The sequence below is a fragment of the Colius striatus genome, chromosome Z, assembly GCF_028858725.1.
Source record: "Colius striatus isolate bColStr4 chromosome Z, bColStr4.1.hap1, whole genome shotgun sequence".
Taxonomy (NCBI): domain Eukaryota; kingdom Metazoa; phylum Chordata; class Aves; order Coliiformes; family Coliidae; genus Colius; species Colius striatus.
Window position 1 is genome coordinate 34,339,560 of NC_084790.1, and position 17,673 is coordinate 34,357,232.

The 17,673-nt window shown below is 47.7% G+C and overlaps 2 protein-coding genes across 3 annotated transcripts; one reads left to right on the forward strand and one right to left on the reverse strand.

The window, feature by feature from the left end:
* Window positions 1–2,147: 2,147 nt before the first annotated feature.
* Window positions 2,148–9,552, reverse strand: THAP1 (THAP domain containing 1). 2 transcript variants are annotated; one of them, XR_009820836.1, is made up of 4 exons: window positions 9,402–9,552; window positions 8,780–8,975; window positions 3,178–4,238; window positions 2,148–3,076 (listed from the first exon to the last, which is right to left on the reverse strand). XR_009820836.1 is itself a non-coding variant. In XM_062017994.1 (3 exons), exons 1-3 carry the CDS (start codon window positions 9,470–9,472, stop codon window positions 3,786–3,788), a joined length of 720 nt encoding a protein of 239 aa, XP_061873978.1. In that variant the 5' UTR covers window positions 9,473–9,552; the 3' UTR covers window positions 2,148–3,785. The 2 variants fall into 2 exon arrangements, 1 of the variants encoding a protein (XP_061873978.1); XM_062017994.1 differs by having other exon boundaries at window positions 2,148–4,238.
* Window positions 9,553–12,513: 2,961 nt separating this feature from the next.
* On the forward strand, window positions 12,514–15,501 carry LOC133628878 (transcription factor JunD-like). Its single transcript, XM_062018816.1, has one exon. It carries the CDS (start codon window positions 12,514–12,516, stop codon window positions 13,807–13,809), a length of 1,296 nt encoding a protein of 431 aa, XP_061874800.1. The 3' UTR covers window positions 13,810–15,501.
* Window positions 15,502–17,673: the final 2,172 nt, after the last annotated feature.

Sequence of the window (17,673 nt, forward strand, 5' to 3'; positions counted from 1 at the left end):
AGACTTTGAAACTGTGGTGGTTTTAGTTTTGTGCAAGCAACAAATTCACTTTCCATCTTCCTATATTCAAATTGGGATTTGCTCTGCGCTTTCTTCAGCTGCAGAATTCCTTCAAAATCCACAAAGGGAACCTGTGCCCTAAACCCCGTGTAGAGCTGAAAGATAATAAAATCTCAGCAAGACAAAAAGATGTCTCAGTTTCATTAATTTGCTGTGTCAGTTGTTAAGATCACACTAGTAACAGTGTAGACAAAACAGCAATTAGAAGAGCAGGAGAAAAAAGGGCAGTGACAAAGGTCTCTCAGCAGGACAAGCATTAGTACAACTATTTAGCTACTCATTTTTTCCCCATAAAACTTACCTTTTGTTTGAACTATTAAAGAGGGAAATCTAACACACCACAAAGGTGTAAGCAGAAAGAAAGTAAAGGCTACACACAGGTCAGATTCCCTTTTGCTGTGGTAGGGTAACTGACACAACTCGAGGAATAAGCCAATACTTCTGTTCTCAGAAGTGCCTCTATTTTCTGCCCATTGAAGCATAAGTCCATTTCAAAACAAACCTCTCTGTTCAGATTTTAAGGACAAAGTGTTTTTGCCAATTTTGCTATTTTCTAATTTCCTTGAATTGTTTGCTTTATAAAATAGGCTGCAGTGCAGCTGTGCACAAGTGTCAGCTATGTCATGAAAAGGTGGACAACCATGTGCAGCTCAGCCCTTCCCACCTCTGTTTTTTTTTTTTTTTCCCAATCACCTTTTTTCAGAGATGTTTCTGAAATCACTCCCATGCATAGGTGCCAGTTGTGGCCAACACAAACAGTGACACAGCCCTTTTTACAGGCAATTGTGTGAGGGTAACAGACCTCACTTTAAAAAAAACATTTTAACAAGTGCTTAGGAAACATGCTATGCTTATTAATTGAAGATTAAAAGCTAGGATGCCTTTCCTGGCCTGGCATGGCCAGCAGCAGGTAGACTTCATCTTTCTATATTGCTGCTAACCAGGAAGACTGCAGTATAACGCAGCGCAAGAAAAGTCTGCTGCTGAAAGGGAATCCATTGTTTCCATTACAGCCTTTTTCCCCCCACTTCAAAACTTTGCAAAATTGACAGCCCTCACGGGCCTAGCAGAGTCTAGCCCTAACACCACTGCATCAGGACCTAGCAAGATGGTTTTTTTAAAGAAAGGGAAAAAAATAGAGTTGCTTAGGAAGAAACTGAAGGTCACTGTCAGAATGAAACACACCTCCTCTTAGAAAAAACATTTGATGATAGGGATGGAACCATCAGCAACTGGGCAGCAGTCCCCTCTTCAATGTGGTTCCACCAAAACCCTCAAGACAACTTTCAACAGAAGGAACATGTACTCAAGTCAGCCGTTAAACCAGCTTCACCAACACAAAAACCTTAAACACACAAGGACTCTACACAGCAGTCGTCTATCAGCGTGCCTTAAATTCACCTTGCTGGCCGACTGTTGTTGGGCTGCTCTTAGGGAAAGTTATGAAGGCAAAATACCTGAAGGGCAGGGCATAAGGTGGACAGGGATCTTTGGCCAGGGTGCAAGGAAACAGTGCCAGACTTAAGAGTATGATGCCACCTTTATGTTTTCAGAAGCAGCTGACATAACGCAACAGCTCACCACAGATGGAGGAGAGCACTTACTTCTCCCCAACTCAGGTCCTGGTCCTGCCTTTTTCTTGTATCAGATACGATAGTGTTGGTCTTCCTCTGCCTCTGCACTGTGCCAGAACTGGTCAAATTAAGAAGGGTGTCAATGGGAGCACACAACCAACTGTTGGGGGAAAGAAGGTGAGGGCAGGAGCACCCCAGGTGTGGTACTGAAATTCAAATTCCCAGAGAGCAGGAAGAGAGCATATTTTTCAGAGAACAGAAACAATCTGCTATCCAGCCACACATACCAGCAGCATAGGAACAGTTGTTTAAAGGTCTTTTGCTTGTCACTTTTTGAATTCAAGCAGTTTCAAGTTTATTTTAAGTGTAAAGCATAATAGCAACAAGAGTCGGGAATACTGTGAGAAAAACTCAGCATCTAAACCAGGAAACTACCTCAGGGAAAACAAAACAAAACATCATGCTAGTTTTGGCAAAGTCCTGGGAAATGAGGAGAGATGGCAGTTAAAAATCTAACATACCATTTGCTTTTTATTTTTCATCAGGTATAATAAATGTACACAAAAGGATGCATCAGCAGGTTTTTTTCATCTTCAGTATACAAAATGGTAAGGAAAGCAGACACACAGCATGAGTGAGGTCAGAAATATCAAGACTGGTTTGAAACATTTCAAAATGTCATGCTAACAGCACATCAAAGGAAGCTTTTAAAGCCATCATCACAGGGCTTGATTAATATCTACACTACACACGAGTTTGACATGAACTGAAAAAGTAATTTTCCTCATGTCTAATAAGGAACTACAGCTGTGAAGGCTACAGTAGGGTAGATGCCATTTTCTCTGATTTTGAATGAGTCTGTTGACTAGACAAAGTATTACACAGTAAGTGCAAACTGCTGCACTACTTTGTCATGCTAAACTCAGTTTTAGAAATGGTGTTAGTAAGACTGAAGGAGAGTCAGCAGCATTTGAGATATTAAAAACCAGTCTAGCACCACACAACTCCTGAAGTCTAATTCTGTAACTGCCCTTTGGTGGGTACCTTTTGAGAAGCAAAAATAAAGAAAGAAGGAGAGAAGGAAGGAGAGAAGGAAGGAGAGAAGGAAGGAGAGAAGGAAGGAGAGAAGGAAGGAGAGAAGGAAGGAGAGAAGGAAGGAGAGAAGGAAGGAGAGAAGGAAGGAGAGAAAAACCTTCCTTGTCCCCTGAAGCTACACATGGTTCAAGTATGAGTTAAGACCAATAACTTCAAAGCCAAGGACACCACTATTCCCCTTGCAGTGTTCATGCTATTATACTCCAACATACTGGGGACTGTATATTATCACAGTATTTTTGAAAAGTAGTCACCCTAAAAAGTACACTGCCTTCTTGATCTTGACAAGAGTCCAATATCAGTATGTTCAGCGCAGCACTGCACTTCGGGAGTGTTTTTAAGTCCCCCTGAAACAAAAGCCTTGTCAGCCATGCCAATGAGTTCTCATCTCTGTCACAACACACATCTGGCAAAAGGTTACTGCAAAAGAAGAGGTGCATGTACATACCTCACCAGAGAGATCCAGAAATTAGGCTTTTTGCAGTGCTTTGAAGGAATAGCAAACTGAGGTTGGAAGTTTTCCCTGGCTGAAATGTGTCTCTCATCTTCCACTTTCTTTCTGCAGCACTTGCAGGTGTTCTTAAGTGGCCTAATAGTGCTCCTGAAACCAGTGAAAACTACATCCTTTGGATCACCAAAGCCAACACTGAATGCCTGGACAAAGCTTTGCACTAAGTGTATAGCAATCTCAGCTTCACTCTTGGCCAGATTCAGTTCTCCAATCCCTGTAAGCATATAACAGCTATTGTAAAAAATACAAAACCAAAAACCAACAGACATATTTGAAACAGATTCAACCTTGCATCCTTTCCTTCTGTAAAGTAATTCAGATTTTGTAAACTAAATGCATATTCTAATTCTGAGATGCTTGCATTTTCAATATATTAAAATGTACCAAACTGAAATGTTAATGAAGAAAAAAGTGTGATCTCATTTGTGTGACTGCTTATTTACTGTTTTAGAATTCTGGAGAGTCTTACACACAGAATTAGAGAGCATTTAGTTTTTAGACTAAATTTCTTGGCCTAGCAAAGTGAAAACTGATGTTCATGACTTCTAGGCAGGTACTTCTACAACCTCAAAATAGTCATTGGGCAGAATCACATAGCCTTTTCCTGACAATATGTCTTTTTCTTTCTGAAACTGAACAATCTCTCTCAGTTTTTCAATTTGCCTTTCCTGACGCCGGCATCGCTGTTGTGCTGTCTTGAGCTTCTTCCGTAGCTTTTCAACTTGTTCCTCCAACTGCTGAATTCTTTTTCGCTGATGAACTGTATCCTCTACAGTGTAGTTGTGATCACAGAAAACAGCAAGATTGCTGGGGGTCTGGAGCGGAGGCATCAATAATCCAATACTTGGATCTACAAATCTGGCATCTATTTGAGACAAATGAAAAGATGGAGTTGATGGAGATGACGGTAGTGCTGGAGCTGCTGGTGGCGGTGGTGGTGGGGGTGGCAGAGGTGGCGGTAGTAGTGGATCTTCTAGCTGTTCTGCAAACTCTTCAGGCTAAAAACAGCAACAACAAAAGAAGTACATTTTCATGCTTAACATTCTTTACAAGACAACTCTGTTACTACAGCACTAGAATAAAAGAAGCAACCAGGATTGAAATTAATAAAAATAATTTCAAACCCTACATTTGCAAAATTGACAAAGAGTTCCAAGACTGTTTTGATGGCTTCTCAACTGGAGATATCTAAGCAGCTTCCTTTCCAAGGCTCTTTGAAACTCAAGTCCTTGATGTCTCAAATAAATGAAAAACTGAGGAATATAGCATGTATTTTGCTTGAAGGCTTAGGTGCAAGTACCTATCCAGTACTGGCTAAAAGGTGAGAGTGCAGGCTGCAGTTGCATCAAACAGGGTTCATCTGACTTAGTAACTCATCAATGCCATCCCATTTCTGTTTATCCCTCCTTCCTTATGCTGCATCTTACCATTATATACTTTGAGCCTATCACCTGCTTCAATCAAAAATACAGTAAAAGTGGATAGACTTCTGCTGTGGTAGAAGTGTGATCCACCAATGAGGCCAATAAACCAGCAGAGCAGAGAGGCAGACACAGCAAGGACTGTGTCTGGAAAGGACTGTGTCACGGGTTTCAGGCTGCAGCACAAGGGTTTGGTTTCAAGAGGTATGATGAGCCAAAATCACCAGCTCTTCAACAGCTAACACAGCCCTCTCTGCCCTGCTATTCATTCTTTGCTCAAACTTAGGAAGTTGCTAAGATGGCAGAAAGCTATTTGCTTTCCCATCATCACTGCAGAAATTTTCAGTTCATTGTAAGAGCCAAAGCAAAGCGACACACAGTGTGACCCTCCACACTTGCGCTGGGGTGTGGAAAGCGTGAGAAACAGGAACGCACAGCTGGCATGGCAAAGGGAGAAGCATGTTTCCCCCTTTTGGCAGCAGCAGAGTATAAACTGTCTCAACTCCACATGAAACTACGTTCTTTATCATACTGCTCTGGACAGGTCTACTACCACAGTTCAGGGCAACATGGATCACTCACCATTTGAGTACAGACGAGGGCAGAGAGTCAGATCCTTTCTGCCCCAAAGGAACACAGCATAATTCAGGAATGCTTCTGTGCACACGATTTTAAAAAGCCCTGTTTAAACAAGATGGCTCACACATTGCCTGTCAAAAACGAAGCCTAAGACATTCTCAGTGAAAGAAGCACTGAGTCAACTTCCTAACTACTCAACCTACTGTTGATATTATTACTGCACATAAAGGCAGGACAGAGATAATGTTGACTGTGACAGAAGCTGAAAATCCTCATCCTCTAAATATCATGCTCATCGGATCTGAAGGTCATGTCATTAACTTCCTTGACTTGACAAATCACAAGATAACAATTGATATTGGGGGAGGGAAGTAATATAGATGTCCTCCTCATACAAACTACACCATTCAACAAATAGTAATTGAGAAGGTACTTTTACAGTTGGTTGAAGGGAAGTTTCATATGCACTCAAATATTACTGCTCAACCAACTACCACTCTTATTTCTCAATTATAAGAAATCACTGCTAGTTTGACCCCATCAGCTATCAAACTTCTCCACAAAAAAGGTGCTAGAAGGCAAAGAGAAATGCACCCTTGGTGGAAGTACAAGCAAAATCAGGTCGTTGCTGGACAGATGAATTTACACAGAGACTTCTATTTGCAGCCTACCTAGCACACACTGCCTCTATGACACTACCATTGTCACACAACAGATGTATCACAGACAACAGATCATCAGTATCACTGACACATCATTGAGTTCTAATTACTTCATACAGCCAATAAATGGGTCTCTCAGAACATAACTATTACAGAAAAAGAGGATACTTCAAATGACATAACACACAAGACTAAAAGCTGTATTGAAGAATTTGCATAGATTCAACTAGGAAACTACTACCCTTTGTTTCTGTGTTAATTCTTGAAGATGTATGGCAGTTGATTTCAAAATGTTGTGAGATAAATGGGACTAGCACCAAATCCCTCTCCATAGTTAAAAGGCATCTGTCTGTGGTTTTATAGACCTAGGCATGACAAAAAAGTGGGGAACACAGGTCCCCATGAACCCCACTGCACCAGTCACACTTTTGCAGATCCTCCTATACAGTCATTCAGCCTTTGGATTATAAAAAATTCTGCAACTATTTTACATGTGAAAAAAAAATGTGTGTCATACAGGCAGCAAGGAAGCAGCATCAAACAAAACACTTAACACAGACATATGTACCTGGAAATCATCTATCTTTCCTTAAACACCTTCTGCTTAACATCCTTTTCTCTGTTATTAGCCATCTGTCATTTTTCAAACACATTAACTTTTTTATTTCTGCACCAAATGCCTCATTGTTGTGGCATTATTACTTAAGTGGCCTAGAAATCAAAACCTGTATTAAAACCTACACTGAAAAATCAGTGTTGTTCATCAATTAAGGAAAGGTACAAAAATCAGCATTTTTCACCAATTAAGGAAAGGTATAAAATCAAGAAGGCTTACAGGGTGAATACAGCTGCTGCTATGTGAGGAATCCACAATACAGCAATTCCCTGCAAATACCATGGAGTGTGGAACAGAATAGAGGCTCTGTGGTCAGACTCTGTGACAATACATGGGAACGAGATGGTCCCCTAGAGCTGATAAGCAGTACTTTTGGTACCCTGAGCCAATGTCAAATCTTGACAAAACGCTGTCCTAGTGCAAACTTTGATCATTTTAATGTCATTTTAATACTAAAAAACACCCCCACCTCAAAGGCTACCATCTCCAAGGTACAACCGCTCCTTCTTGAGTTTGCACCCTGAATTGTTTTTAAGCTATACTTTTAAATGCAAGGAGAGAGAATATTACACCAATAGTAATTTATTAATCTGTATTTATGACTAAGGCCACTCAAACTCCACCTCGAAAAAAGGTATAATAGGGTTAAAGAAATGCAGGGTACTGGGGAGAAGACACCAGCACGAACAAGTCAGGGAAGCTCCCTTAAAAACTGTCTCTGACTCCCAGGATCAGCTGATGGACTGAGGATCTCTTCCTCCCCACCTTGGGACATCTTGGGTGAGACTTAAACTAAGTACTTCTGCAGGAAACTTAGAAATCTCTAGAGAGAATGACTCTAACTTTTTATAGCCAGGCTGTACTTTGTAACTTTGCACACTCTATTTTTCACATATCTATTTTTGCATGTTTTCTTCTGCAGACAGTTCACTATCACCAGCAACCCATAAGAAACTGTGTATCTGCTGCATGAATAAAACTGCACTGTTTAACTAGCCAGTGTCACAGTTTCTCACTGAACACAACGAAACACTGGAGTGTGGCCATGCTAGTTCATGAGCGCGACTGGATTGAAGATGCAGTCCATTATCAGTGAATCCAGTCACGACACTTCACAGGAGGTGAACACGCCTGGACTGATTGTGGCAAATTGGGCATCACTCAGAATTTAAACCTAGCCACACCCAAGCTCCCACCTTGGTGAGGAGGGTTAGAACGCAAGGGGGTTTATTTTCTGACAAACCACTCTGTCCCCTTTTAATGCGACAATTGTATATAACACAAAAAATCAAACAAGCCAAAGTCCCAGTTTTCCCCTGTGTGCTTCATCCCATTACAATCCTAGACTCCCTAGATTTCCTGTATCCGTTCTCTCCTTTGCCAGACTCTCTACAGCACAGGGGTAAGATAGCTAATATTTTATCTCCTTTATAGGAATTAAGATTATTTTCCATTGCTGTCTTGCAGTTATTACATCAGGAAGGAAGGATACATGGCAGAGCTATATGTCATGGTAAGCTGCTTTAGCAGCACAGTGATGAGAATAATACATCTCAGAGGAGATAAGTTCATTGTAAGTTCAGGGACAGAAGTCAAGGACCAGACTGGTCTATGAACAGCAAGTACTGCTAAAGCAAGACAGAGATGGTTTCAGCACAGGCAGCTAGCAGATGCTGCTACTGTTCTGCCTTTGGGTTTGCATCTTACAAACTCAGTGAAGCCAGAGGACAGAGCATTTTAGAGAAGACAGTTAGGTTTCAGAACAAAGGTCCACCTTCCCTTCAGTGTTCGCAATTGCCACCAGTCAGCATGGGAAAGCACAGCACCATTTGCTACTATCATTGAAGACTCTCTAAAACTCAAAATATGCCACAAATACAGTTGAACAACTTAATTACAGGACAATACTCTCCTACTTTGCTGTCATTCCATTTAATTCAGCACCAGGTTTTAAGCAAAGTTACCCCACCCAAGCTTCTGCATATACACACAAGAGCAGATCAGAGCTACTGGACATCTGTACAAGCAATGCTCTACCTGTTTCAAAGCCTCAGACAATCTACATCTCTGCTCTTGTCAGTGCCGTTGGATGTGTTTCAGCCACCACAATCCTCTGTGTGCCTTCAGGTGCACATGCTCCGCTCATATCCCTTATTATCTGCATCTTCTCCCTGCCACCTTGATGCATCATGCCCTGTTAGGCTAATGCAAGCAACACACATGGAATCCAGTATCTTAAACTACAAGCGCATTGGGTTTACCTTTTCACTAGGTTCAGTATAACAAAATATCGTAGGTACAGCATTTTCTTTCAGAAGCTTGTTGTTGCATTCCCTTTTAAAGCAATCGGGAGTAAAGTGTTCTGAACAAATGCTACTGTACTTGGTGGGCTTGAAGTTTTTCCTTTTAACGGCAGCTTCCCATTTCTTGCAAAGATCGGGCCTTGTCAGCGGGAACCTGTAAGTAAGAAGGTACTTTCAGCCTTTTGATGGGCGGCCGAGTCACAGCTGAGCGCTGCCGGCGGCGCCGCTGATGGGCTCCTCTTCGCCGTCAAACCTGACAACCCAGACCGTGCACACGGGCCGGCGGGGAGCCAGGTCTCCGCACCCTGAGATCTCAAGGTGAGGGCTCCCCCTTTTCCCGCAGAAGGCAAGAACCTGCACGCTGTGCCGAGGCGGGGTGCCGAGGGGTGCCCGCTGGGGTGCCCCGCAACACCTGCGGGACGCCGCCGCCCCCCCGCAGCACATGACTCCCCTCTCCCCACCACCGGCACCACCACGCGACCCCGCCAGGCGGGCGGGCGGGCACCCGCGCTGCGGCCCCGGCCCCGCCCTCGGAGCAGGGCAGCCCGGCCCCGGCCCCGCCCCCGCCGCCCGCGCTCACTTGTGGAAGGAGATGGGCTTCTCTTTGTCGTATCGGTTCCGGCAGCGGTAGGCGGAACAGGACTGCACCATCCTTCCGTCCCCGCGCCCGCCGCGGCCCCGCGTCAGGCAGACGAGCTTGCGGGCGCCGTTAATTCACTGCCAGGCGCCCATCTTCCCCCTCCCCCCCCCCACCAGTGACCCTGCGAGAGGGACAGAACGGGACGCGGCCTCTCCCAACTCCAAGATGGCGGCGCCAGCTTCAGCGGAGCTCTCGCGGTAATGGCGCGCAGTGCCCTCGCCCATTGGCGAGTCCGCGCGCGGGGGCGGAGCCCGGCCGGCAGGCCCTCCAATGGAGCCGTCGCCTCGGAGCACGAGACGAGGTTTCCCCTCGCTCCGCCCTCTTCCTCACGGCTGTGGCTATACCCCCCGCGCCCCCCGCCCGGCGCCACATCTGGGCAGCGGCAGCGGCAGCTGCGGCGCCCAACCGCCGCCTGCTCCCGGCAACGGCACGGCATGGCACGGCAAGGGCCCCCGCGGCCGCCGGGCAGCTCCCGCGCGGCCGAGCCCAGACACAGCAGCCCTGGGCTGCGGAGGCCGGCGGGAACTGCGGTCGGGCCTGCGGAGAGTGAGATCCGGTGAGGGGACTCTCCTGCCCGGGCGATGCCGGGGGAGTGCCCTGCCCGGCAGGCAGGCACGATGCAGCCGTCACGGTCGAGGAAGTTGGCTCTTTGAGCCCCGGGGGATTTCCGGGCATCCCTCCGAAAACATGAGGGAAAAAAAAAAAAGCAGAAAAAAAAAGCAAGGAAAGGAACAAGAAAGATGCCACATTGCCGTGACACACGGTTGCGTGTGGAGCAACTCTGTTTCGCTCACTGAAACCTGGCTTGCAGGTATATCAGCAAATACTGGGTTTCAATCTAAATAAATTAATCTGTTGTTACAAGTAAGCATATTACAAGCAGCTTCTGCATTTTCACCTTCCAACTCTGCAGCAGATCAGCAAGGTGAAGCCACTCTATGTAACTGATAAACAGGTCTTATCGTCCTGACAGGAACCTTTAGTATTGCCATGTATCACACCACATCTAGCATTTCTCTCACAGTGACACCAGAGTCAAGTTAACCTCCACAGTTTTTTCCTTGTCCCCACCTAGGACCTTATTTTCTCCTCAGTCCACTTTCCATCTCTGCTCTTTGTATGGAAAAAAAGAGGAGCTGTAGTGACTTCAGCTTGAAGGCTGCAGCTTCTCTGCCTAGACAGACCCTCCTTGCCTGGCCATGGAGAAGGTATCAGTTACTGCCATTTGCTCACTGTCCAGGAATACAACAGGATAAGCCTGTACAGCAAGCAGCCACAGCGATACTTCCCACAAAGCCACTCACATTGGGTGTTTTCAGTACTTGGTGTTTTGGCTGAGCACTGTTAGCTCTACCCCTCTGCTGCTAGGTCAGCCAAGAGACAAGGAATCAAAACCAAGCTCTTTCTAGCACCACCTTCCTCACCAAGAAAGAGGTGCTTACTCCTATCCACGTAAATGCTACTTTTTCTGGCTTTTGTCTGATGGCTTTCTTCTAGATGGAGTCCTGCTGATGCTATTTTTCTGGGCAGCAATCCTGCTACAGCTTCAGGGTGCAGGCAGAGTGGGGCTGCCCCGTGGCCAGAGCCAAAGTGGGGGCCCTCACTAGCCTGGGCAGAGTCCTGCAGCACCTGAGCAGGGCGAGCAGAGCAGGCACTGGTGGTTGGACCCACTGGCACACCCAGATGAGGTGAGGTGATGAACCAGGTACGAGGTCCACCCAGGCAGTCCAGGCAGGAGCAGCAGGAAGACGGTGCCAGGATGGAACTGGAAACACAGGTCCAAGGTCCACCCAGGAGATAGGGCTGAAGAGAGGAACACCTGCAACATAGCTGGGCAGGGACTGAAGGCCTTGGGCTGAGTTGAAATGGAGCTCCTGCCCTATGGAGAGGGTGTGTAGTTGCAGGGCTCCAGGACAGGTGAGTCCAGGTCATCAAGGTCTTAGGTAGTGCACTTAAACTCTGGTTCTCACATGGATTTGAAGTAGCATGTCTCAAGTGGCAAAGTCCTCCCTGACTTACCACTAGCATTTGTGCCTCCTCTCACACTCCTGGTTTTGGCATGAGCCTAGGCACCATGGAGGGACAATGTGAGGCCTATAGCAGAGATCAGCATCACTAGATCCTGGGAGGTGAGGCATTTGGTCTTGATGTGTAGGGACAAAATATCTGGGAAGAAAGCATGAGTGGATTGCAGAAGGGTGACACCCAGGTGAGGGGATGCTGGTGGATTGCACCATGGGTGGGGAGAATGAATAAACATGTGGAAGATCCACTGAGGACCTCAGTCAGCATGACAACATAAAAGTGAGCTTCAGTTCTGTCAGGACATTAGTATCCCCAGTAGAAGAGAATTTTAAAAGCCTGGATGAGAAGCAATTTGACCTCAGATGTTGCAGCTATAAAATTTTTGCTTGGAAGAAATACTATGTCAGATCTATCCTGTTCTTGCGAGCAGATTTTGCTTCGATGGGATGGCACATTTCCTGATGTTGTCCATGCGTTTTCCCATCAGGCATTCAGGCCTGTGATGTCAGGAGGCATTAGCCCTCGACACCTCCGCTAACATGCGTCTGTCCATTGCCTGCCCTCAGCAGCCGCCGCGCGTGGGTTTTGCTGGGTTTCCTCTTGCAGGACTTGTGCCGTGGCTGGAACATCCCCGGGTGATGCCACGGGAAACTCCTCATCCCGGCAGAAGGCCCCGGCCGCGCCTCCTCTCCCGCACCAGGTGGGGGGACAGCAACGCGGGTTCGCTGCGGACACCTCATCAGGGGGCAGCATTGCGTCTGCGGCGGCAAGACGCTTCACGCAAGCCCAGCGAGCGGGGAAAGGAGCGAGGGGACCACCAGCGACGCCGGCGGCAGCTGGGGGGCGGGCAGTCGGCGGTCCCGGGGCGTGGCGTGGGGCCGACGGCGCCGGGAGGTGCCACAGTCCCCGCTGCCAGCCGAGGGCTGCCGGCCCCGCGCAGCAGGCGCAGAGCCCGTCCCGCCCCACGCCGAACCGCACTGCACTGGAGGTACCGCCGGCGCCGCCGCCGGCCGGCGAGGGCGGCAGGATGAGCGGCGGGCGCAGCGGGCGATCTGCCGTGAAGATGGAGGCGCCGTTTTACTCCGAGGAAGGACTGGAGCTGCTACCCGACTTCGTGCCATTGCCAGGTTTCGGCACCGCCGGCGGACATGGAGCCGATACAACGGCGGCGGCCGGGCAGAAGCTGCTGCTGGGCGCCGGGAAGAAGAGGGACCTGGCGGCCGCCGCCCCTGTTCCGCTGCCGGGGCCCTTCGCTCTTCGCCCACCCGCCGGCGCCCGCGGCAGCGCGGCGGCTCTGCGCTTGCTACCGCCGCCGCCGCCGCCCGCCGCCGCCCCGCCGCCGCCCGCCGGCTCCGCGGAGCCGACGGGTGGCGGCGGGGCGACGGCGGCGGCCCGCGGCGGCCCGGAGGCCACGCTGGGCTCGGCCGCGGACCTGCCGCTGCTGAAACTGCCGCCGGCCGCCGACCTGGAGCAGCTGTTGATCCAGGGTGGCGCGGGGTTGGGGACCGGCAGCCCGGGGCCGGCGGCGCCCGGGGCAGGAAGCGGCGGGGCGCCGGCGGCGGGGCCGTTTCTCTACCGGCAGCCGGTGACGCAGGAGCAGGAGGGTTTCGCCGACGGTTTCGTTAAGGCCTTGGCCGACCTGCACAAGCAAAATCAGCTCCTGGCGGGGCCGCCGCCTCCGCTCTCCACGCCGGGACCCTGCTGCGCCGCCCGCCCGGGGCCGCCGGGAGCCCCCGCCGCCGCCGACCCGCCGGCCGTCTACACCAACTTGACCGGCTTCAACCCCGCGGGACCGCTGAGCCCCTCGGGCAGCGCGTACCCCGCTGCCGCCCCTCCTCCGCCACCACCGCCGGGCCTGGCCTTCGGGGCCGCCGGTCTGGGGAGCGGTCGGATGGCGCCGGCGCGGTCCCTGGAAGAGCCGCAAACGGTGCCCGAGGTGCCGCCGTCGGTCGGCGGGGAGGGCGGTAGTAGCGCTCCGACGCCGCCGTCACTGTCGCCGCTGGACGCGGAGAGCCAGGAGCGCCTGAAGGCGGAGCGCAAGCGGCTGCGAAACCGCATCGCCGCCTCCAAGTGCCGCCGGCGGAAGCTGGAGCGCATCGCCCGACTGGAGGAGAAGGTGAAGGCGCTCAAGGGGCAGAACGCGGAGTTGGCCGCTACCGCCAACCTGCTCCGCGCGCAGGTCACACAGCTGCAGGGCCGCGTCCGAAGCCACCTCTCCTCCGGCTGCCACATCAACGCCTCCGGGCACCCGCCGCCCGCCGCCGCCCCGCCGCGGGAGGCGGCCCCGGAGGCGGCTACTGCACCGGAGACGAGCGCCTGCTGAGGAGAACCCGCCGCCACCCGGCCCCGGCCCCCACCGGGGTACCGCGGAGTGAGGCGCCTGCCCGACGCCCATCTACTGCTGTTACTCTTCTGATGATTAATTAATATTATTATTATTTATTTGCGCCCGGAGAAGGAGGCCGCAGCAGCCGGGCGTGTCGATGTTGCACTCAGGGGCGAGGGCTCTCCGAGCGTGGTTTTGGGGCAAGTGGTTGGTTTTGGTTCTGTCTGCGTCTTTTTTCCAGTGAAGTACTTGAGGTCTGTACAGTTTTTGGAAATTAAGGAAATTCCTGTTTACAGAGAGATTCAATTTTTCATGGGGGATATAAAAAGTGTGTTTCCTAATACACCTTACTGAACTGTATACCAATGGATAAGCTTTTCAAACTTTTTAAAAAAAGCCAGAATCATATGCTTTTGAAAACTTGTGCATGTGTACATATATATATATATATATACACTTAAAAACATAATATGGCTATGTATATTTTCTTGGTATCGATAAAGAACTTTTTTTTTAAAAATACTGTCTTTCTCTAGAGCTTTAATTTGCCATTGAGAATTAAGACAACCGTGTGGGTGCTCTTGCACTAACACAGCTTCAGTTTTAAAATTGAACCCTGGAGGGAAATGATTTTTCTTGTAAATCTTAAGGAGGATAAAATGCATTGCTGACTCAGTCATATGGAAATACTTTTTTAAACTGTATGCTCCATATTTCTTGTGCCAATGCAGACTTGGGGCATTGATAGTTATTTATTTAAACTTGAACACTTTTGAACGTTGCCTAGACCTTATTTTTCTAGATAATTAGTACTGAAAATGGCTACTTTGGCAAGAAGAGCTTTACTTTTTTCCTTCACTGTGTACATTCCAGTAGTGTTTGCTCTTTGGGTAGTATAGTAGTAATTCAGTGCTATACAGAAAAGGGCTCAGATTTGGGGTGGGCTAGCTGTAAAGGTGGTAATTCCATTGTATTCCATTTTAATAAATTTCAGAAATATTATGGAGAAGTAGATTTATTTTTTGGTAGAAATCCATGTATGTTGCTTCTTGGTCTGCTTTGTCCTAAAGAAACTTTCTGCAGTACTCTAGAGACAGAAAGAGTCAGTGCTAGAACGTGAAATGTTTTCCTGGTTGGGAAAAATTGATGTGATTTCTTTGTCATGATTTTACTCGTGGAAGAGAGGAGCAAAGGAACTCTTTCCTCTGTTTAGACATAATCCTCAATAGGTTTTTGATAGCTTTAGGTCCCTTGCTCCATACTGCTGCCTGCCCTGCTTCTGCTGCACCTGTATGTTTTGAGCATAGCCGCTACCGAAGTGCTGTTGAGCCCTGTGGTGCAGGGAATGTGGGAATGGTCTGTCGGAGTGTGATGTGGTGGTCATCCCACCATGAGACCTTCGGTGCAGGGCTGTGGGCTGGACCTGCTGCTGGAGGCAGGCAGGGCTTCTCCTGAACAGATCCAGCTGCAGAGCAGGCCCAATCTCCCCTTTGAAACTGTGCTAAAAACTCTGCTTGAATTCAGAGGCAAAACTTACCTGGGGATAATATATGTCTGTGCCAGCTGTTATCAAAACGGGGGACCAACTGTATGAGGAGCCAAGGGGGCATAGACATCTTTATGTGTATAAGCCATTGCTCAGATCTGTTGAACCCACTCAGGAGCTATTAAACTTCTCTTACTTCTTTAGGAGGCTACGCGTGATGCTTTAAAGTTCAAGAAGAATGGGATAGGCTCACAGTTTTTCTTGCTTTTACTCGGGGATACGTGAGTGCTATCTGTTCAGAAAAGTTGAGCTGAAGCAGTCAAGTGTGTAAGCTTTTTCTTCTAGTGCGTAGTCATTCCTGGTACACGTGTGAAATGAAATGATGGTGCGCAGTAATTATGTTATTGTAGCTGTGATGCTTGGAGGATATTTCTTTTCTTAATGCATATGCAAATTAGATAGAAGCCATATTAGTCATTGTATAACTTTGCTCATGTCACCAGAGCCTTTTTCGCTGGTTGAAATGATTGCCTTCTGCTATTAGAAATACTAATGAATAGATTTTTTTAAAAAATATTTTTATCTTAACATAGGTTTAAAGGCATTCTGAACTGGAGTGTATATGTTCTGTAGCACTGTAGCATGTTATGTAATAACTGCCTGAAAAACTATGTTGCAGGCATCACCTGTCTGCAAAGATGCTGCAAGACTGGAGATAAAGACTGCCTCCCCTCCCCCCCACTCCCCTTAACATGCTTTCCCTAGCAAGAGAGGTAATTCTGCCTGGTTGGTACATCAATGGGAGATGCTTAGCTTTACTGCATGTGTGGTGAGGTAGGTCTTTTTTTAAGAAATCCTGGAGAAATTTATAGGGCTAGGTAAAGGTCTTGTGCTAGAACACAGGACAGCGATAAATGCAGCTGTGTCATAGTTATTCTTGTTGTATCATTTCTGGTCAGAATGAATTACCAGTGTCCAAGGAGGACTGAGAGATCCATTAGACACAGAAGATCATTGTAGTTTCTCAGCCAAGGGCAGGGCTACACTGGGCTGTAACCTGTCACGGCTATAAAGAGCTCACCCTTTTCAGCATGGTAATCTTAAAGCTGGAAACCACCCTACATTACCTTTCTGCCATTTGAACTTTCTGTGAGAGCAGTCCTGGGTCCAACCTCTCAAAGGTCTCATGTGTTAACTTCTTTGATAGCTTGCTGTATGTTCTAGCCGACTTCTGTTAGGTGTTGGAAGTGCTGACAGGCCAACTCTGTTTCCCTGATGAATGATGAGAGGTTATCAGAGAGGCTGGCAGCTCCAGCTCTGCCACAGGCTACTGCTCTGCTAGTAGAGTTTGAAAGAAATCTGTTTCCTGCAGAGTGACAAGTTATCTCCATAAAAGCCTTATTTTATCTGATATTTAGCCTAAGACATGGAATCTAACACTGACATGACCAAAATCTGAGAATGTGAGGTGGGTTTATTTTTATTTCCCAATTGATTCTACTGGAAGTTGCTGCACCTACAGCAGAGAGAGGAGTGGGTAGCCTAAGCACTTAAACAATTTAAACTGAACTCAGGACTGCAAGTGCTTAACTGCTGCAGCCATCAAACTTGATTGTTACTGTCTTCTAAAGCATATCAGTACTCTCACTTTTATCCCTGTAGTGTTCCTAAATATTTAAGCGGGGCTTCTTTATTTTGACCTGCCTTTTGCCTTCAGTGTGTTACACCATTTTTCCTCTCTGTTTCTTTTAGATTTTGATTTTTTTCCCCAAAACCTGGGTCACTGGGAGGTGCTGGGCGGTAGATACTGGGTAAAAAAATTCCAGACTGTTCATACAATTTGAATCAATGTAGCACCTTTTGAGTAACTGCAGGTGAGTTGGCTGTGTAGATGTCTCTGTGAAGGGGAAAAAAAAAAAATCAGCTTATGTTTAGTGGAACCTCACTGCTTTTTAGCATTTTTCTTCATCCTTCAAAACTGTACTGTGTTCTGTTGTATTTTTGCATACTATTTGCTAATCCTTACAAAGGTTCTCACTAAGTGACTTGATTTGCAGGCTACCCTCCTGCCATTCTTAACTGGTTTTGCATTCCAGGTGCAAACCCATGACAAATAAGCGCCCCTCTCTGTTTCCTTGCCCTAGGTATAATCTCTTCTCTGGAGGTGGTGCAGTCCTTTCCTATGTCTGTTTTGGCTAGTGGATGGTTCCTCATGTGCACATCTCGCTTGCTGCTCATGGGCAGACTTTTAATGTGCTTTGAACTGATGTCTTGATCTAGATATGAAGTGCCTTCCTATTTAGGTGCTATAGCAAAATAGTTTGATTCATAAATTACTTTCATTTATTTGAATGGTTATCAGATCTTTTCTGTCT

Coding starts and splice junctions, on each gene's coding strand:
- THAP1 (XM_062017994.1), bottom strand. CDS start 9,472: ATGGTGCAGTCCTGTTCCGCCTACCGCTGCCGGAACCGATACGACAAA. Junction 8,976..9,401: donor AAGCCCATCTCCTTCCACAA/GTGAGCGCGGGC, acceptor TCTTACTTACAG/GTTCCCGCTGACAAGGCCCG. Junction 4,239..8,779: donor ATACTGAACCTAGTGAAAAG/GTAAACCCAATG, acceptor TGCTGTTTTTAG/CCTGAAGAGTTTGCAGAACA.
- LOC133628878 (XM_062018816.1), top strand. CDS start 12,514: ATGAGCGGCGGGCGCAGCGGGCGATCTGCCGTGAAGATGGAGGCGCCG.